General features: G+C 28.2%; 1 protein-coding gene across 1 annotated transcript in view; it reads left to right on the top strand.

Annotated features, from left to right (window-relative positions):
- LOC100201760 (nipped-B-like protein) overlaps positions 1 to 15,610 on the top strand; it is a 96,452-nt gene extending 80,842 nt beyond the window's left edge. Inside the window, exons 30-34 of the mRNA XM_065817403.1 lie at positions 8,116 to 8,161; positions 8,447 to 8,558; positions 13,980 to 14,130; positions 14,301 to 14,441; positions 14,646 to 15,610. Coding sequence (XP_065673475.1) covers positions 8,116 to 8,161; positions 8,447 to 8,558; positions 13,980 to 14,130; positions 14,301 to 14,441; positions 14,646 to 14,717 — 522 coding nt within the window. The 3' untranslated portion in view covers positions 14,718 to 15,610. The remainder of the gene's footprint in view (positions 1 to 8,115; positions 8,162 to 8,446; positions 8,559 to 13,979; positions 14,131 to 14,300; positions 14,442 to 14,645) is intronic.
- The last annotated feature ends 7,680 nt before the right edge of the window (positions 15,611 to 23,290 follow it).

Genomic DNA, 23,290 nt, shown 5'->3' with positions numbered 1-23,290 from the left:
ATTGTTTTCTTTTTCAGTTTTTTAAAATTGTTTTTGTTGTTTTTGAAAAAAAAGGCATAAAAACGCTAAGTTAAACTGTTTAACTTAGTGTTACTTTTTTCAGCGCATTTCTGAAATCATAAAAACATCAAAACAGTCATGGTCAAGTTGTCAATAAAAAAAAATCATCATTTGCGTGGTCAGCAAATGACTCTCCAAGCATGCTGTTTGTTATGACTACACACCTTCTTTGAGACCTTCGTAACCAATGAGTAACCTGTTCTTTCTGCAGTTTATTTGTGGCATCGAAAATTTGTAAAACTCCACTCAGTTGATATTGGTTCTTTGAGCATCCTTTATAAATCTTATGCAGTCGCTTCATTCAGAATTGGTGGTGGAGTTAATTAGCTGGAAAACCAGTTAATTAGTTCAATTTAGTTGTTCACTTTAGAGTTCCTTTTTGGAATATCACACTTTCTAATCCTAACATGTTTAACTGTCTCACCTAATTCTTGTGGTTTTATGAATTTTCAAAGCTATGATATGTCCTAGAAATCGCTGGGTCAAAGACATTGCGGTTCACATAACTCAAGTATCTAGGTAACTGAATAAAATGGTAAAAGTGGCAAGCTCTATTCTTAATTGAATGATGGTTTTGTACATGGGGCCAAGATGCACATACACCCTAATAACAAACTATACTATGATACAAGAGTTGATGGTTCAGTTGTAGAAACATTTTTTCTTAATACCTTGTTGTCAACTGGCAGGACATGTTTAGGGGACCTGGACCATAGACGCACAACCTAAAAAGCACATACCTGAGCTACCAACAAGTGCAATATCCCTCAGATATTTCTAGTCCTTACTCAAAGTGTAAATCATAAAGATATATCATCTGATGGGTACGTACAGTTAACTGGCTTAAATGTTACCTCTGAAAACAGCTCACATGCCTTAAAAGATTTTCCAATTCGTTGAAATGTAGTTGACTAACAAAATTGCACAGCTCTCTTGGTCTTCTGTTCAAATTGGTGCAGTGCCTTATTGTAAACTCCCGTATTAACAACCATTCCATTGTACCCAAGAACAAGAGTATGGTGATCCTGAGGCTGATGTAACATGACCAGTGTAGCTAAATCCTAGTTCTTTCACAAAAAAAAGTATTAGTCTAAAATTGTTTTTTATAGTTTTTATCATTCTCCTTTACTTTTGAAAATGTTTTGCCACATCTGCCATCGAAGTTAACCTGGTGAATTATTATAATAAATGGTCATTTAACAAGTCGTCACTTTGATGTCTCACTTTTATTCTCTTGCATTGTTTGATACCTTTCTCTAGAAATTTTTTTCTTATCAATCACTAAAGATGTATCTGGTTCAGTGACTAGGAGTGTTGCGCAGAACACTAGAAGCTATGGCAGCCATGACTTGAAGCGATACCCAAAATATTTGGCATATTAAAGTGATATTTGTAAGTTTCCTTTGCATTTGCAATGAGGGTGAAGTCGACCAGGATTATAGTCATAGTTCTTTTATATGCCAAAGTTTGTACAATAGTGGGCATAGCCTGTAAGGGTTAGTGTTACGGTCATTGAACACAACTATTTTCCAAATCACGATTACTGCCACCGCATACGAAGATGTTTGTCTCTAGAATACACCTGGGCTAGTTTTTAGAATCAGAAGTCAGTTATAAATCCATGCATAGGTGTTAAATCCATCATGGTTTTCTGGCTGGCTGGGTTGTAGTTCAGAGATAAATCTTTTATGCTGATTACAACAACACAAGACTCTACTGAACAACATAAACAGCACAAGCTTACACATTGCACCTATACACCCATATGAACATACAGCCAGTTACATTGTTTTGCATGCTTTTTGTTCTTTTATAGATAAACTATCTTTGTTTGAACTCATCCTTATTTACATAATATTTTCTTTTAATAGATAGTATGTGGTTGGAATGTAGATATAGATTTGTATGTAATGTATTAGTAAGTGGTCGGGGCTATAACATACAAAATGAGAAAACGAGACTGACCCAAACCTGGCAAAGTTATAAGATTTAGCAGGGGTTGATAGCCAGTGCAAGAAAAAAATTTATAATGCTTAATATATTATAATTTTATGCTTACATTTACCATGTATCAAATACTGGCATACATTTATATATTTTTAAACTCTAATTTATTTCCATCAAGATTGCAAGCAACTGTTAAGTTATGAGTTACTTTAAAATACTAGGAAATGCATAACTGAAGATTAAAAAAGTTGTAAGTTGTATAAAAAAGGAAAACATGAAGATGGGTAAGAGTTATAAGTTTTTTTTGATGTTTAAAGAAAAAAACTGGATTATAAAAGTTTTTTTAGCATGAACGGACAGATACAGTAAAAGGATGCAACTTGTTGAATAAAAATCCAAGGAAGAATGAATTTTAGTTAATCATTATAGAGATAATAACTCATTTGGGCATTGACCCTGATTGTATTTGTAAAAAAAAGAAAGAAATGCAACTTTATAACAATAAGAGAGTGGCTAAAGCTTGGCAGATAAAGAAGGTCTAATTACATTTACAATGTGCTTTTAGACTTTTAGACTTTTAGTATGAGAGTAAGAAGGTTGTTATTCGTCAATATAGGAATGCCAACAATATTGCAATATTTTTTTGTAGTAAATAAATGAGTTTTGTTGTTTAACAAAAATTTTAGATTTTAAGTCCAGATATTAAATCTATAAGCCACTGCAAGCCTTAGGCTACTACAGTAGAGAGATCAGGTTTAAAATTGGTTGCTTGTTCTAAGCAACCCAAAAGTGAAGATTATTTGTCAAGACAAAAGTATAAAGTTGAGTCATCAGAAAATATAACCACTTTAGATTTCATAAAGATCATTATTGTAGATTAGAAACAATACAGAAGCAAAGATATAACCTCGTGGTACCCTTAAAGTTACTTGAAATAAAGAAGAGGGTAGGCCTTCAAGAATTACTTTAATACTGCAGTTAAAAATAATACAATAACCTCAAAACCTTTATATAAAGAAATTAATAGCAGAGTGAAGACTAATCGTAAGATAGATTAGAGAGATCAAAGTATTTTCTAGAGTTTTTAAAAATTGGAATCACTTATTTAGCACTTTTTAAAAGTTTAGCAAAAATTGAAGAAAGTTTTGGAGAACACTTTTAAGACTATGATGGATATCTGTTCTTGAGCACAAACTGTAGAAGTGTTTAACTGAGAGTTTACTTTTTTTTTGCAAATAACTCTGCCTTATTCTAAGGAGAAGTGAAAAGGTCACACCCGTGAATTAGAGAATAAATGTTAGACTTTAGTTAATGGCATTGTAGAAGACTAACCAAAAGTCTCTAGAACCTAACATCTGAGATAAGATACACAAATTAGTAAAATGAGAATAACAGAGCTTAACATCAGACAGGACTTTTTGAAGGACATTTGTTCTTAAAAGAGATGTTCTTATAAAAAAGATGAAAAAAAAGATTTTTAATAAAGCAACTGCTCAAGATGGTAAAAAATGTGGAGTAGAATGTGGCTTGACTTAAAATTGAAGAGAAGGAATAAAAGCTTCCAAGATGCACCTTATGCATACGTATTATGGATATAAACATATATGTTTGTTATTTATTTAGATGCAGGCATACAATATCCTTTCATTGTTATATAAACTTTTGTATTTATATGGTGTAGTAATTGCCGAAAGAAAAGATGATCAGATGGATGTGTGGTGTGACTCTAGCAAGACAAGAAAAGGAGGCATAATCTTAGACAGATTAGGAAAAATGTTGTATCGAGCAATATTTGTTAAAAAAGATTTTTAGAAATTTAGGTATCAGCATGTAGAGGGGTAGCAGCTTCAGTAGAAAATGGTAGTGGTAGAAGTAAGAAAACTTGAAGAGAGTGCCTTACATATTGTATAAATGAGCTTTAGCACAAAGAAAAAAATGCTCTTGATTGTTTATATAAGAGAAACAGCATAAAAGAGGAAGGCTAAAACCTGATGATGGTGATGATGATCATGATTATGATGATCATGATGATGATGGTCATGATCATGATCATCATCATGATAATGATCATGATCATCATCATGATAATGATCATGATCATCATCATGATCATGATCATCATCATGATAATGATCATGATCATCATCATGATCATGATCATGATAATGATCATGATCATGATCATCATCATGATAATGATCATGATCATCATCATCAGGCTTTAGCCTTCCTCTTTTATGCTGTATGTGATACATACATTAACATGTTTTGTTGATGAATGTTTTTTCGTTGTACCTGTTTTGTTATGATCTCAATCACGTTAATTTGGACCGTAGAGAAAACTTTACTTTTTGGAAATTTCGATTTTGTTATGGTCTCAAAGTTACTTTAAATTCAGACCTTATAGAGAAAAATTTACTTCTAAACAATATTTTTTCCTGCTTCTTACATCATTTTTATATCATGCCTTGTATCATTATTATATCACCCAAAAATATTTTTTGTTAACCACTTATTTGGCTAAAATTTATCTGGTCTTATTTTAGTATTTAGTTAGTCTTATTACAGTATTTATTAATATATATGAGGTTCTTTAACTCATCCATTGCCTTATCATCTTTAAGAGCATTAAACATCAGGATGCAATGATCAGGATACTGTAGATTTAGAGCTATAAAGAAATTCTTTTGTCTTACTTTCAGTACATGGTTGGAGCTTTTTAGTTTCTTGCAAATAAAAGCAATCTAATGCACATATTTTGTTTCACGCTATGTTTTCTGAGCAAGAAATATCTGTTCCTTAAAGATCTTGGATTCCTTTGGGTAATTGCAGTCTGTAAACTTGTAGCACTTACCAGCTGGTATATTAAAATAAAGGCATGACTCTTCTTTAAATTTCTCCACACTTACTTTAGTTGCAATGCTTTTCTCTATACTTTTATAAACAGATTTGATATTTATATTGTTCTTGTGGTATGCATCAATAATCCAAGTCATAATAAGGACACTTCTCTTTGAAACTGTCAGAATAAAACATCATACAGCATTTACAGCTTTTCAAAAATTTGCTCTGTGATGGAAGAAAGTAAGGGTTCCTTGTTGTTTCAAATCCAAAATGCCACTTTCATAAGTGCAGCATTTAAAACAACCTCTTTCTTTGGAATAATTTTAGCAAAAACTATCTGTGATCCAAAAATTATGTATTCTCATCGCTTTATTATTTAATGATTTTGATGTTTTACTGCTCAGCTCATGACCTATAACAAAATGAAATCATTAATAGTCACTTATTAGTTGTAAATAATTATTGGTCAATAATTATAACACTGGGCAACAAAAAAAAAAAAAAAATTTTATTGTATCTTTTTTTATTGTATCTTATAGCAATTTTATTCAAATTATACTAATTTTGGGCTGACAAAAAAGAAAATGTCAACAAAAATTTTTTATTAGCTCTAGTTTCTGAGATATACAATTGGAATAAATTTTTATCTTAGTTAATTTGCAACAGAGCAATATGACATATAATTTTCATATTCTAATAATATTTAAAGTACATTTGGTTTTTTTTATTAACAATATATTCTAACAGTTTTAAATGAAGAAATTATGATCATCCAGCTAATAGGTATAATGATGATTATGGGGTATCCTCACAAGATTGTGATCTTTTTGCTTTCCTGTTGTAGACTAGTTCTGGAGCATCCCTACCCACAAACCAACAGTAATCTGCAAGCATAGCCCAAATGACCTGTCCAATGACCCTGATATCTTTGTTCCATTACAGAAATAACTTGCCCCATGATACCTTTCCCCATTTTCATCACTAGCAGCTCCACAACTGGGGGGGGGGGGGGAGAAGAAGTGTAGGTGTGAGTAGAGGAAATCAATCTTGAGGGACATGTTACACCCAAGTTGATGGTATTTTTGCAGAAGTACTGTTACCAATTGAATATAGTTATCATCTCTTGTTGGCTAAAAATCCACAAATCGCTCTCTTAAGTGCTTCTCAAGTTTCCTTTTTCTTGCCCCTTCAAAACTTCATCAAATGCAGGACCCTCCATAAGTTGACGTATTTGTTGCCCAACAAAAACAAAAATGCCTTTAACTTTTGCGTCCCTTATTTTTGGAAATTTATTACTTAAATAGCCTAAAAGCCTATCCTTCGTTGTTCATACCTTTGACAAAATTTTTCATTAAACCCAACATAATGTGTAATGGTGAAAGAAGAACATCTTTTGGATCCACAAGTGATTCAGCAATAACATTTTTTTCATCTGTGTTGAGATTTCTTGCAGGCCAGTCTTCTTTTATATAGTGTGAACTTCTGCTTCTACTGTCCGACATGCGCAAAAAACAGCAGTATTTAGTATACCCTAATTACATTTTTAAAAGTATAGCATCACTTTTAGATCACCACAAATTTTCCATTTGTGTTCATTGTAATTAATTAAGTTGAGGGAAACTTTCATGTTTATATGTCTCTTTCATGTGAACTGCATGGCCAATAGGAACAGAAGGAAGACGGTCTTCATTATGCAGTAATACAGCTTTTAAGCTTAGCTTAGACGAGTCTTTGAATAATATCCATTCAGTTGGATTACAGTTCAAACTAAAACAATACATTAATCCAAAGACATCAATACAAACAACAAGATTATTTTTCTTCTCAAAAATAGAAAGTAGATTCTGCTGCCGTTTTCTGTAATGTGAAACCTTGACATCAAATTGGAGAAGATTCCACTGCTTTAGTCTTGACCCTAAAAGTTCTGGCTTTTTCTGTGACAAGTCTAGATCTCAAACAAGATCACTTAATTCTGCTTACTCAATCTGTGTGGCACAATATCTTTTTACACAAAATCAGGATCATTTGATGTGGAAGGCTTGTTTTCTTCTTTTTCTTCTATTTCTAATTAATTTTTGCCTTGATTTTCTGCTTATAACTCACAACTTTGTGGGGGAGTAGAAACTGATAAACTATCTGAATGTGGAATATGTCGAATGGCAGATGGAAGATTCGAATATTTAACTGTTCCTATTTCTTCATTGACAAACCTGTCTTAAAGAGTGGGGTCGAGCAGAAATAGCAGTCATCTGTATGGTTTATAGGCTCTCTCCATACCATAGGAACAGCGAAAGCCAAAGTTTTTTTTATTTTTCAACCATTCTTGTAGTGTAACCAAACAAGAACTACAGCATATATGTGGAGCCCATGACTTATCCTGGTCCCCTACCTTCATATCGAAGTAATGCTGGGAAGCAGTCTTCACAAGAGGTGTCAGTTCTTTTCTGTGAGGAAAATGTTATTTCACCACAAATGTAACAAAAATTTTTCACTAAATTTACACACTTCCTTGGCATGTTGATTTGTCAAACTTTACACTAGTAAATGAAAAAAAAAAACTAAGAATAGATTAGACCAGAAACTTTATCAAACACACATAACTAATATCACGAGTTTTAAACATGAATGAAACATTATGGATAGTCAAAAGCAAAAACTTTTTATTCAAAAAAATGAAAATTCATACCCTTGAAGAAAATATTTACTTTTATTTCTTAAACTGGAGCTAATATGTCCTTTTTAATGTCATTTTTGAATTTAGAAGATGGAAATACATAAGAAATAACTAATTTTGGTTCCGAAACTAAATCACTGTTGGGCAGTGTTATCTATAAAATCTAATATCACATATAAATCAAGAAGTTTTCAATTTAAAATAGCAACTCCGACTTATACACAGGCCATAAAAATACAAAATAATTTTTAAACTATTGTTTTGTAATATTAATGTATTCTTGTATTTAAGTCAAAACTAAATTTTTACACAGAATAGAACACATCCTAGGGTGGTGAAATTTTGAACAGAAACTTATGTTTGTGTTCAAAATTTGTTATGTCAATTACTTATGTATAGAAGCAGTTTTTCCACTCTAGCCCAAAAGCATCATTAAAACTTTGTTTTTTTTAATCCCCCCTATGCTTAATACTTAAATTAGAATTAATAATGAAGAAAGTAAATATATTAGAAATAATAAAGAAATAAAAAGAAGAGCTTTGTTTATAAAAAAGTGTGAAATATATAACAATAAATCTTTTGATTGTTAGCTTCTTCGATGCTCAAGAATTGATGAAGAAGATGTCGAGTTACATGGTTTGTGTTGTTATTGTTATTTTTGTTACATATTATTGTTTGTGTTCTATTAATTGTTTGTGTTATTATTGTTTGGGTTTTATTAATTGAACAGTTAAATAAACAAAACAGGTTGGTCTCTTTTATAACTATACAAATTTTCAGTATAACTAAGTCTAAATTATAACACTTTTATTTAAAGTCATAAAAACATATGACTTTAAATAAAAGTGTGATTATAAATAAAATTTTCTTTATCTTGTTTTTTTGTTTATCACTGTTAGAAATTTTAGTTTCATTTTTTAGATTTTGATTTTCCTGAGAAAGATATCTCTTGTTTATTAACATCATCATTTGGAAGCATGTTATTACTAGAACTTAAATGCTATTTGAAGTCTATTTTTGGACTATCAGAAAGGTTTGTTCATGTTTTAGATTATTAAGTATTATTTTATTTGAAATTAACATGATCATCAATTTAACTAAAAATTTATTTTTAGCATATTTATTAAACAAACCAAAACACCTAAAAACTAGGTTGTTACTGATTATTTTGGATGATAGTTTGTCACATTATTTTTAATGTTTACTGTCACTTTCAATTCATTGTTTATTGCCAATACTCTCAATATCATTTTTTTTTTACTATTTTATAATAATTTAGAAAGTACAAAATAATAAGTCATCAAAAATAATTAGCCATTAACTAAAAAAAAGGCTAGAAAAGAGAAAGCGATGCAACTTTATGACGATGAAAAAGAAGCTCAAGCTTAGCTTGAGCTTCTTTCATTTCAACTACATTTACAATGTGTTTTTGGACTTGGTCTATTAGACAAAGAGCATCATTAAAAGAATCAGCCCAAATATGACAACAGTATTCCATACAGGGAAGAAAAAGAGATTTGTAAAGGTAGAGAATGGAATCAGGAGAGAGAAAATTGTGAGCACGATAAAGAGAAGCTACCTTAGCAGATGCTAATTTAGCAATCGATTGTATATATGGTTTCCATGAAAGGTCAGTAGTAAATGATAATCTTGATTGGTAGTCAACGTTTTCATACCTACTGCCCACATTTTCACCTTGATTGGTAGAAAAGTATTTCTCATTTCACCTGTTTATAAACAATTTATAAAGTAGGGTTACAGAAAATTAAAAAAAAAGTAAAATACTTTACACTAGAAAAATAATAACATTTGTTATGTTACTTACTACATCAAAACTTTGTTATGATGAAGTATAACAAAATACTTATGCACACAGTATCATACGTCATCTACTCTATATAACTAATTATAAAACACCTATTTCTATATAATAATTTATTAATACTTTTTCAGATATATTTATTTGATTTCCACACCTTCAGTCCAAAATATTGTCAACTTTAGGTGTACACCTTGGTTTAATCTCCTCTGGAGTTATATTACCTTTTATAAATAGTAGTTCAGAAAACTTATAAAAATTTTTATTTAATAAGTTATGACAGAAAATTTTAAGTTTATCAATAAATAACACAATAATTTGGCTACTTATAAGAGTTTCATAAATGCTGTGGAGTTGTATCATTATATCTCTTAAGAATATCAGCTAAAGAGTGGTTTTATTGTTACTTTCAAAAAATTGTATGATACTATGATATGGTACAAAACGATTTAAACATGTACCCTTTGACAACCATTAAATTTCTGTGTGTAAAAGTAATCTTATAAAATCTTCTTTAATAACCTGGCACAGCTGTTGAAACATTCTTTCCTTTTTGATATTAGATTTGATTTGCAGCTTGAATTACTATGCTTAATGATGAATAAAACCACCTAAATTTTTTTTCAACAAGATGTTGTCTGTGCACCACACAATGAATACATGAAATATTTGTATCTTCAGCCTTTCAACAAGCAATAATTCCATAATAGTGACCTTTGATTGCCAGGTCTCCTTTGGTAGCACATGCAAAAAATATTATTCAAAGGAACCTTTTTCCTTTGAGTATTCTAGTTAACCAACCATTGGACAAAACCAATTTATTGGATGATTCAATGCACACAATGTTTGATCTAATGCAAGTTTTTGAAGAAATAAACAATTTAATGCTAAAGCATATAATGTATGCATCTTATGCAAAAACTTGTCACTAATATATATTTGAAACTGTAAAGTCAGCAATTGCTTCTTTTTGTTTGTTTTTGTTCTATCTTTCTACCTTAAGGATGATAACTTTGAACTAAAGAACTTATTTTTGTTTTCTAGATAAATCAGTAAAAATTAACAATGGTTATAACATTGTAACTATGGTTATAATACTGTAACTATGATTATAACATTGTAATAATGATTTCATAAGCTAGACTAGTATTGCACACATTAGATTAGGATTTCATTTAAACCTTTTATTTTATGTTTCCTCTCTAGATCTTAAAGACGAACGAAAATAAACAAACTACGAACAGTAGAATAGTATAATAGTTACAGACAATAGTATAATAGACAATAGAATCTATATTTTAATATTTATTTTTACAAACAATAATGTTAAAGTTCCAAAAAACATCTCGCTTTATGAGTTTTAAATTTTAGTTTTTATAAAAATAAAATTTTTTCTTCTGGAAAAGACAATAAAATTTTTTCTTCTGGAAAAGAAAATGTTTAGCTCTAAATATATAACCAAATATTTTTAATTATATTAAGTGTTAGATTTTATAAAACCATGTTATGCTTTTTATTATATTTACCATTACCATGTTACTATATTTTTATTAAGAATAACAAACTTTTACTTCAGAATCGCTCAAATAATGAATGTTTTCACCTTTACTTAAAATTATGACATTGTAATTCTACTTACCTTAATTTGCTTTATTTTGTGTGTGATCTCCTTTTAACATGAATTAGGTATGTATTATAGTCCGTTTAGAAATGTTTTAACATTAAATAAATTTATGGAATAGATTATGGAAAAAATCAAACTTAACGTCAAAATTAACTTTTTATTTTGGACTTCTTTTGGAACGACTGTTATGAAAGATTATTTACTGTATTTATTATCTCTCGTTTACTGCAGATATTCATATGTATATGTATATGTTGCAGATGTTCTTATAATGTGTTTTACAAAACTAAAGCAACTTTTGAATGTCATATGTAAAACATGCGCTATGTATATTTTAAACTTCTAAAAGTTAGCGTAGAAAAGTTTAGCCTTGAAAAGAACCTTGCTAATAGCTATAGCCTTTATGATATATAACTTGAATATTAAAGGTGAATATAAATAATCAATAGCATATCATGTTTTATTATAGCATATACATGTTTTTTTTAAGTTCTCTACAACAACACAGCATTGATTCAATCAACTTATGAATTTAGAAGTTATTTACTTCCTGCTACACTTATCTAAGTTTAATGTACAACTGATCAACATTACTAATTTTTTCTTTCAGCCAGATGGTGTTGTCCAATTGCTTCCTAAGCTTTTTAATGGATTTCATGTCTTGTGAGATAGCTGGCTATTTCATTGATTTTATTAGTATTAATTAAAGGTTGAGAAATTATCTGAAAAATAATCTCATAGTTGTGCCCCTTTATCCCAAGCCTTTGAAGAGTAAAATTTTAAAAAGTCTCTTCATATATTCATTTATGTATCTTTTTTAATATATTTTTTTTCTTCTTTGATATGAAGCTTGTATAATTTTTTATTATATCAAGTCCATTTATTTTTGTTTGTTGAAATTTTATTTTGCTTACAATTGTCTTAATAAATTGAGTTTATTAAGACAATTCACAACCAATTTTCATGTAAACTCTCAAGTAACATTTTTAATCTAGTTTTGCAACATTCATTTAGTGTTTTTTATTGTTATATTAAAGATTAGTGGGACATATTCATTTTATTGTTATATTAAAGATTAATTGGACATATTCCGTGAATGATAACTACTTGGTCTTCATCAACTAGTATAACAAGGTAGTTGATTTGCGCATTCCATCAATTACAAAACCATTTATTGAAAAAAAGAATGATGGAACACATTAGAGGTTAAGGATGCAGATAAAAATAGAGAAATGCTCTGGATCAAGTATCTTGAAGTAGGCAATAATTTTCACAAAGCAATTAAAAAAGAACATTATTGGGTTTAATAATGTGACCAAGGTAGTCCAATCAGAAACCAAAGAATATGAAAAAGAAATTGCTAATCGATTTAAATCATACCCTAAACTCTTACATAAACATGTAAGACAAAAGCAAATGACAAAAGAGTCAAAAGATATCAAGAAGATAATGAAGGTAAAATTTACAACAAAGGGAGAAGAAATTGCCCACATAATAAGTTTTCAATCTGTATTCATCGCAGATACGGACGAGCAAATGCTGAAATTCAAGAATCAAACGGAAGTTGAATGCGAAATGAATGAGTTCTCACTAAAACAATCAGGTTTCCAAAAAAAACTTGAAAACCTGATAGAATCAGATCCAAAGGTTACTATGGAGTGCACCCCAGGCTGTTTAAAAACTGTTCCTCAAATACCTGAATTATGGAGAAATTTAAATGTCACACCAATTTTTAAAAAGGAAGCAAACAAAAAAAACTATTGGCTGGTATTTCTCACATCTGTCCCTTTCAAAGTGATGAAGAGTTTCATTCATTATATCTTAATGATGCAGTGTATCAAAAATAACCTAATCACTAAAGATCAGCATCAGCATTTCTTCCATAGCTAGGTTGTGCTACTAGTTTATTAGAAGCAAGATTTATTAGAAGAGACATTAACAAATGCAATTTTCCTAGGTTATGCCCTAGATGTCATCTATACTGACTTAGCAAAGGCATTTGACAAAGTATCCCACAAACAGCTCCTACATAATCTTAAAGCATACGGCATATGTAGAACTACACAAGTGTATAGCAAACTGGCTAGCAAATAGACAACAATCAGTAATCATAAATTTAGGGTAACAATCGAGTAATCATAAATCAGATTGGAAAGAAAACCACAAGAAATTTTTGACTGAACCCTGTGGGTTCAGTGGACCTTTATCAGGCTGATTTAGAAATCAAAATGGCAACATTAAAAGTGCCAGGAAAACCCCAAAATAAGACTGTTGCAGAATATTTTTTCATGTCTTGATTTTTTCCATGTATATATATGTATACATATTGTATATAATATTATTTATACATTTTGAATTACTGCCTATGAGAGCATCACCAACGATTAACTAAGCAAATGGTAAAAAATTGCGAAGAGAGGAAATATTTCTTCACTAACTGCGTGTAAATGCATGGAACGCACTTCCGTCAAATGCAGCCTACGCAGTCTCGGTAAATGCCTTCAAAGATCACATTGATGGAAAATGAACAAACAATGGATACAGCGCGTGTCTTTAAGCAGTCAGCATAGTAGTGCTTGGTGTCGCACGTCATTAAAATTTTATAAATTTTTTATTGTATTAAATATTTAAGATAAATTTCTAATTTCTGAATAAACAAAGTTAAATTCAAATTCATATATTACATAAAAATATATGGAAAAGTGTCATTTTCTAATAAGATGATCTTGTATAAACAAGGATCGCGTTGCTGGTTTTTATCTGCAGGGCAGAAAGTATTTTAAATACATTTTTATATAACATTTTCTTTTTAAAATATTCTAAAAAATAAATATTAATCGAATCCGTTCAATCTTTTTTTATAACTGAAATGTCCAAAAAAATTATTAATACTTATTGATTTTTGATTAAATAATTCATTATTAATTATTTTTGACTAATTTTGATTTATGATTAATTGTTATCTATTTTAATTAGTTTTAGTTAAAATTTATCTTATAATTTGTTTACAGCAAATGTCAGAAGTATTCTCCATCTGAATCTTCCAAACTTAACGACAAATCTCTCAGCAAAAAGACTGACAAAGACTTTCAATCTGAGCATAAGGAGCTTATATTTTCGACCAATAGAGATAGAGAATCCATGTTTAAATACTATGAGTCGGTAGGCACTTACGCTTCTAAAAGCTTACGTTATGTATTCACATTTTAAAAGTTTACGTTGTATATATACATTTTAAAAACTTCTATTGTGCTTTAATCGTTACTATACACAATATAAGTAAAAAAAAAAATTTTTAAGTCCCTGTTTTAGTCAATTTTTTTATTTTCAAGTTTAAACAGCATATTATGAATCTGGACACGGAGCAACATAGCGATAACGAGCAAACTAATGAGAGGTCAACTATCAAAGCTGAGGAAGAAACCATCAAATTGGAATTTCAAGAGACTGATGTATCTAGATGTTTATCTGATGTAAAATAGACGTTTTTATGTTTAATTTTATTTGGTTTAAAAACTACGCTTGCATTTGTAAAAACGTTTAAATATAATTAAAAAATTAGTTTTTTTAAAGTAGACGTAGCTCTTCAAAGATATTTGACATTAAAAAAAAAAGTTTTTGTTCATTGTTTTAGGATGCAAAACCAGCTTTAGTTCAGTTTTTGTTTATTGTTTTAGGATACAAGACCAGCTTTAGTTCAGTTAAAAAGAAGTTCGCGTTCTAGTAAAGGATCTTCTGTTGAGCTTTAAATACTCAAGTTATCAATTAACAATTAACAACTGATTGGTTTGACTTTAAATACTCAAGTAATCAATTGACAACTGATTGGTTTGACTTTAACTGGACGACAAAATTATTAACGAATTGGCTGAGCTTTGAAACTACAACTAATCAATCAAATGATTAACTTCAAATATTTAAATAACTAATCAACGTTTTAAAAATGAATTTTTCAACTTGTTGAAACGGATGTTTATACTGTCAATAAGAAAGTGTTTGAATCTTTTGAGTTATCATATGCAATTTTTATTTTAGTAACAATTTTGATATATTTTATTTATTGTACATTACTAAAAAAGAATGTTTTACATATATAAATTTATTAGTTGTATTACAATTGTTAATTATAGTTGCTGCTCTCTTTTATATGTGTTTTACGTTCATAAATTTAGTCGTTTATTTTCAAATCTAATTTTGTTTTTGAAATTAGTTTTCATAATTACGGATTTGTTTCTTGCTTGAATGTTGTCCTATTCTGCGTAGCTATTATTGTTTTTTGTTGTGATTTTTCCCCCTCGTTTTGCTTTCCAGAGTTTCTTTACTTAATCCTACCCTTATCTCTCATCTCGTCATCAAAAGTCTGAATATCCTATACTTAATTTTTTGTTTTTTTAATTTAAAACAACGTTGTGGTATACAGTTATTAGTTATAGCAGTGGTATATTAACCTTTTTTGTGTTTATATGATTTTTAGTGTTTTAAAAGCGTTTTCTTGTTACAAAAACTTATAAGATATTGTTTTGTATTGGTATGTTGCCTGGCGACAAGTTATTTATTTTAAACTTTATTTTTTTTAAAGAATATTTTTATATAAAAAAATAAATCTTTATTAAAAATGAAATAAATATAAACCTCAGCTAAATTTTTTATTTATTCATGCATTCATTTAAAGTTAAGCAATTATTCCAAAAACGAGCAGTGTGAATAAAAAGGTCAATTTCTGCAAAAACGAGCGAGGTTAATAAAAAAGAGCAGAGCTTTATTATTCAGCCGGCCTAATAACTAGCGGCTTTCATATAATTTAAACGCCAAAATTTTATCATTACACATCAGAAAATCTATCACGCGAAATTTTGATGTTGAAAATATAGATATTTACCTTAACGTAAAGAAAAATACGTCAGTTAGAAATCCGTTCCATTTTTGTTTGAAAAACAATACACAAGAACATAAAATTTTTGACTTCCTTTAAAGTTTTCGTTTTAGATGCCATTTTCATGCTTAAATTACCCAGTTTATCAGTAATTTAGGCATGAAAATGTGGTTTTATTGGAATTACCTAGTTTTAAAGCCTAAAATTGCAATAGTGTTAATTGCTTTTTGAGTGATAGCAGTTAAATAAGTAAAAACAATGTTAATATTTTAATTATACTAAATATTCTTTTGTAACTTAATTTTATAAAATTTCTATTTTTATCGTTTAAAGGTTTGAGTTAATATAATTGAAAAAATAACGATTTATTTTTTTTTAATTTAGTAAAACAAAGTGGTATTGTTTCAATAAAAAGTGGGTTCAAATTTTCAAATGATAATGTTCGTTTATAAAAAAATAATTAAATTCCACAAATACGTTCTAATTGTCAGGTTGGTATATCATTACTTAACTAATGTCGTTTTTAAGCTTGTTTCAAGCTAATAAGCATCTTTGCTACTTTTTTAAAACCTTTATGTTTTCAAGAAAAATTTTGGGTACCCCTAATATCTAAGTGGATTATGAGTAGTGATCTCTAAAAATTGTTTATTCACCAAAAATTTGGATCCAGCATAATTATTTTTGAGAACATTGCAATTTTTGAAGACATTACAGAAACCTAGTTAACGTCTTTAAATTTTGATATTATATGCTAGAATTTTAAATTGTAATTTTATCTTTTGAAAATGCAGTACGTAAACTATAAAACATGTCAAGATTGAAAAATATTGTGTTTTTCTTGAAAATATATTCATATTTATTGCTATTCCGTTGCTCAAGAAATGTGTGTATATATATATATATATATATATATATATATATATATATATATATATATATATATATATATATATATATATATATATATATATATATATATATATATATATATATATATATATATGTATATATATATATACATATATATATATATATATATATATATATATATATATATATATATATATATATATATATATATATATATATATATATACATATATGTAAATTATGTTAGTGTACTTTACAAATAGAGTGCTCAACGTTCTTAAAGAACAGAGCAATAATAAATTAGTAAAAAACACTTATCTGACTTTTTTCTTCAACTTGAAGTTTCGCCATTGATGGATCATCAGGAAGAGTTACTAAATCTCAAAAAAAATTTTTTGAGATTTAGTAACTCTTCCTGATTTTTTTCTAAATTTTTTGTACAACTTACTTTAATTTTTATAGTTGTACAAAAAATTTAGAAAGAATTATAAAAGGCCACAACTACGCGTTAATTAATAAAAATGAACATATAAAAGGTAAAAACACTGATTATTGTAATTGTAAATAAAAATAGATTGCCCTCTAAATGGAAAATGCCTTTCGAAAAATGTAATTTACAAGTGCATTGTTTCCTCACAAAATAACCCTGGTAAACAATATATTGGCTTAATCGAGGGGGAATGGAAAAAACGTTATACCAACCACAAACAATCGTTTAAACACAAAATATTATTTAAAAGAGTCTATGTTGTCAAAATATATTTGGGATTTAAAAGAAAAAAAAGAAAAATTTTAGTTTACAATGGTCTATTCTAAAATCTGCCCCTGCCTATAGTAACATTTCCAAAAAATGTATGCTATGTTTGCAAGAAAAATTTGAAATAGTTACTCATTTAAATCAGGAAAATTTATTAAATAAAAAATCTGAATTAATTTCTAAATGTAGGCACGAAAATAAATACCTCTTAAAAAATTATAAAAACAAATGACCAAATTAAACTATCCCCATTCCAACGAAATTTGTTTAATAATTACTTTCTATAACATCCCGTTAACCAAAAAAATATAGTAATTAAAATTTTTTTATAATAATTTATAACTTCCTTTAAAATATTTTTTCTACAAATTGAATTTTTTTTTTGAGATTTAGTAACTCTTTCTGAAATTTTTAAAACTATTTGGTTCCACAAAAAAGCTCCGCGAAAAGATATGAGACCTTCCAAAATTTGTATGCGAATAATGTTGATAAATAAAATTGTCATTTCTTAGATCATATTTGTTTTTAGCCTTTATTGCATATAAATTTTGAAAAGGTATAGGAGCTAAGTTTATCTTACATTTAAATATAAAGCAAAGAATGTTATAAACATTTAGTTGGTATATATTAAGAATACTCATTTTGAATAAAAGTGGTTTTGCATGAGTAAAGCGATCTTTAAAGTTTATTAGTCGTGCTAGATGCTTCTGTTGCCAATAAAGAGGATCTAATTGACTTTTTTTAGCACTACCCCATGCGATATTTGAATAATTTAGATGGCATTAAATAAGTGAGTAATAAAGTTGAATTAATGCGTGTCTATATACAAAACTTCTCGCTTTATATATTACTCCAATATTTTTTGAAACTTTGTTGCGCAAGATTTCAATATAATTTTTCCACGTAAGGTTTTCATCAATAAGAACACCAAGAAAAAGTATAACTTTTGATTGTTTTATTTGAATATTATCTATTTATATTTCTCTATATATATTAGATCTTTTTATTTATATTTATCTATATATATTTGAGGAAAATCATTTGGCAAAAGATATTTTTTGGATTTTGGATAAAATAGAGTTCATTTAGTTTTTTCTATGTTAATTGATAACTTATTTGACTTAAACCATTTTAAAATTTTAATTAGCTCTATGTTCATGTCATTAAATAGTGTTATGGTATTATTGCTACACAGAAAAAAGTTTGTGTCATCAGCAAACATTACTGTTTTTAAATTTGAGGCATTATAAAGATCATTAATATAAATGAGAAAAAGAAGTGGTCTTAGTATAGACCCTTGGGGGATACCACATGTTATATCTAGTAAATTTGTTGTAGAGGAAACATCAATTTGCACATACTGTTTACGATTGCTTAAATAGCTTATAAGTTATTTTAGAAAATTACCATAGATTCCATAATTTTTTAGTTTTTTAATAAGAATCTCATGACCTATTGTATTGAAGGCTTTTGATAGATCTATGAACACTGCAAGAGTAAATTGTGATTTTTCAAACGAATCTGCAATATTTCTAATCAGATGAAACATTGCGTGTTCAGTGGAATTATTGTTTTTAAATCCATATTGGGTTGTATTTAGTATTTTATTTTTAGAAAGATGATCATAAATTTTATTGTAAAGGATCCTTTCAAAAATTTTTGAAAAACCAGAAAGTACAGAAATCGGACGAAAACCATTTATTTGATCTGGGCCTATCGCTTCATTGATTTTTAGCATTTTGTTAGCACATTCAAACTCTTTAATGGAAAGTTCAAAGTTATAAAGTACAGAAATTATCGGAAGATTAAAATCATTTATTGTGTTAGTTATAATTGGAATATTTTTTGCTAAATTTGGACCAATAGTTACAAAAAAGTTATTTATTTGATTTGCTATATCTTTAGGACTATATAAAAAATCATCATTGTTTTTAATAAATTTTTGTAAGTTGCATGTTTTAATTTCTTGATTGCCAGTAATTTCATTTAAAATTTGCCATCTGCGTTTAGCATTATTCTTAAACTTCTCTAATAAGTTTGAATAGTACTTTTTATTAAGTTTTTTTTTTTTTGACTTTCAAAAAGCTTTACGTAATTTTTAATAAATTTCCTTATTTTTATCTGTTTTTGGCTTTAAATGCTTCATATACAATTTTTGTTTAACTTTAGAAGGTTTCCTGAATTCTTTGGTAATCCATAGTGATTTTTAGCTTTTTTTGTTTAAGTTAACTTTGTATTGTGGAAAGTTTGCATCATAAACTTCATAGAATGTTCTAAAGAAAGAGTTATAAACCACATTTGCTTCAGACGAAAAAATTATATGTTTCCAATCTAGTAATGATAGTTGTTCATTAAATGATGCAATATTTATTTCACTGAAACAGCGTTTTAGGATAACTTGTTTTTTTATTTGTAATTGTTCAATATCAGTATTTATCAAAAAAAAGATAAGAAAATGATCTGAAACATCATTTTTAATTAACCCTTTTTTAAGAAATTCATAAATTGTCGAAGAGGAGCAATTTTTATTACGTTGCATACAAGAACACACAAAGGTATATCCTGATTGTAAAAAGCAAACTTTAAACAGGAAATTTAATGAATAATGTGTCTTTTACTATAAATACATAACAAATATTATAAATGTGCTATTTACTGAATATAAATAATGAACTTTACAATGATCCTATGGATTTATACTAACTTTTCAACTTAAACGTTGACGTCAAATCAGAACGGCACGGGTTACCGTTTTCCGATCTCAATAATATTTAATATTCAACTTTTTGTAGTCAAATAAAAAAATAAATAGAGGGTAAACGCAGCCGTTTGTCATAATCAGTCAGTGAGATAATATCTCTCTGTTAAACTCCAATTTGTTTTGATGAATTTATTTCGTGACGGTGTTGGAGCGTTATCATGTAAAAAACAAGATTTGTGTCGCTCTAGAAGAATTTTTGTCTCATTAGCATTTGGACATTAACTGAATTTTTTTTCGTGCACATTAAGTAAGGCTAACCTTACAAGTTGGTTTTCTGTTGTTCTTGTTCTAAGCCCTTTTTTAATTCTTCGCATGATTGAGAAGTTACTTTTACCAGTTTGAAACAACTTGTGAGTGATTGGAATTAACACGTGGTCACACAAGTCAAATACAACAGAAAGATCAATAGGCAGTGATGTCATTCCTCCCCCATCCTTTATCCTTAGTTTCACTGCTATTATTATTTTCACTACTATTATACACATTATGACTAATTCTCAATAAACATGTGATGAAAGTTAAACAATCACAGGACAAGGGGTAAACGGCTTCAGGTGCTATACTAGTCAAATTATTTTCAAAATGAACTTATTGGTCTTTTTGCAACTGAGGTTTGTAGGCGAATTGTAGAAGAATGCATGTCTAAAAAAGAATTTTTCAATTATGATTGATGTCACTATTGGTGTGAGCCATACTGAACAAACTGTTTGTCATACAATATGTACATGAAGAAGAACCTGGAAAATTATTAACTGAAGAGCGGGTTTTGACCTTTGTAGTTTGTCTGCAAAGTTTGCAGATTGCAAATTGCAGAAGACTGGATTTGATTTTTTAGGATTTTTTCTGAAAACTTTGAAAACCTTAGAAATTTATTTTGATAACTGCCGTGGTCAAGACTATGATAGTGGAGCCAACATGTTAATAAATTCCATGATGTGATTGAAGAGTCTGCAAAACAAAAGACAAAAAAAAAATAATGTAAGAAATATAAGCTGGAATACTTAAATAAAATAATATATGAGTAATATATCAAAAATTTTGATGAGCCTTTTTTTTAAGGAGGAGGAGAATGGGGGGGGGGGGTAGTCCTAAAACTAAATAATGCTAAGCTGAGAAAAATACAAATCTAAGAAACTTGAATTTTTCTCAGCTTCGCATTTGAGAGTTTCTTGTAAACTTGAAACATGATAACTTGATATTGGATTTGCTTAGGAGTATAGAGTATTTGCTTTTAGATTTTCAGGATATGTTCACAACTTATATGCACTCCATTTAACGGTCAGAATTTTAATGAATCACTCTTTATAATAATTTATAGACCTAAACGTTTCAAAGCATAACACAAAACTTTTGAAAATTGATAGGTTTATCCAAAAAAGTAATTAACTTTTTTAATATTATGATTTAGGATAAATCTGACGGTTAATTGGATTTTCTAAGTGTACTGTAAAATGTCTTAAAGTTTAATTGAAAACAGATAAAGAAAAACTGACATAGAGCATTTTGAAATATGATCAATTTTGCTGATTTTATGACGTTTTTTCCCATAATGTAGATCAACCAAATTTAATTTTTTTTTAATCAACCTAATTCGCTTTAATAAACTTTATAAACATGATAGATTTTTTTCTATTTCTCAAAATCACCTTTTTTTATAGGGCTACCACCTTAAAAATATATTAAAAAAAATTTCTATAGTCGTAAAAAGTAAAATAAACATCCTTTAAACAACAAGAAACTGATAAATACAATAACTTTCGTTTATAAAAACTGTTGCTTGCAAAATTCAATACCTTTTTCATCACTTAACAATATATTTAAAAGTATATAGCACACATTATGTTCCGAAAGTTTTTACTAGATTAGTCAGCAAAATAGATTGATCAATAGAATTTTTTTTGAAATTACACAACGCAGCACACACTGATATATCGTCGAAATGGAAGCATAGATGGTATCTTGTTCTAAAAATCATCCTTTTTATAACTTGATCAACTATAATTCTTACATTAGTAATATCTGTAGCTTTTTAAAATCCACTTAAAGTTATTTGAGATGTTTAACTGGCGGAACGAGAAAATAGAATAAACATTTTGCTGAACATGTATGATATTGGGGAGAGGGGGGTTGGTTGTCATGCGGGTTGGTTGTCACAAAGTTTATTACGGGAAATATAGATAAGTTGAAGAGCTTTAAAATTATGCAATGGAAATCTTATATATTAAAAGCATTTTCACTGTAATTTTGAGTTTTTTCTAGCGTGTAGAAAAAAAGTTATTTGTTTTTATAGGTTTTTGATATGAAAAAGTTAAATTTCGCTCACTTAGAACTTTTCTTTTACCAAACAAAAACTATTTTATTGTGTTTTGAATGTAAATTTTTAGAGTTTTTTATTCTTTTGAGTAACTTAATCCACAAAAAACTCTCATGAAATTTACACGCTTTTAGGTGAATTTACAGGTGTCTTGCAACTTCCATAGAAGGGGTTGCTTGTCACAAAATATATGGGGATGGTTGTCACAATTGCCTTGACTCCGTGCGCTTCAAACTTTAAGCCGTCTGCATTCATTGAGGAATATTTTAATGTTTAAGATATTATTTGGTCAAACTAAATATCTGTAATCTAAATTTTTATTTTTTATTTTATAAATTTTTATTTCAATGTGTATAACTACAAATTGTGGGGTAAATAATAGTGGGGTAAAGATGTAAATTAGGGTCGAGAAGGAGTATGCAACATATATATAGTATGTATATATATGTGTGTATATATTTGTGTGTGTGTATATACATATATATATATATTTATACATATATATATATATATATATATATATATATATATATATATATATATATATATATATATATATATATATATATATATATATATATATATATATATATATATATATGTATATATATATATAATGTTTTGTGTTTTCATTATTTGCAAATATTTTTCTTTTCTTTGTTTAGTAAAAAATGGTACGAAATTTTAAAAGAAAAACCAATTAAGGTTTTACTTCTGAAGATGTCAGTATGCGTGCTGTTAAAGATG

The sequence above is a fragment of the Hydra vulgaris genome, chromosome 14 (genome assembly GCF_038396675.1).
Source record: "Hydra vulgaris chromosome 14, alternate assembly HydraT2T_AEP".
Classification (NCBI taxonomy): domain Eukaryota; kingdom Metazoa; phylum Cnidaria; class Hydrozoa; order Anthoathecata; family Hydridae; genus Hydra; species Hydra vulgaris.
Note: the sequence above shows the minus strand (reverse complement) of the source record. Positions and strands in the feature narration are given on the sequence as shown.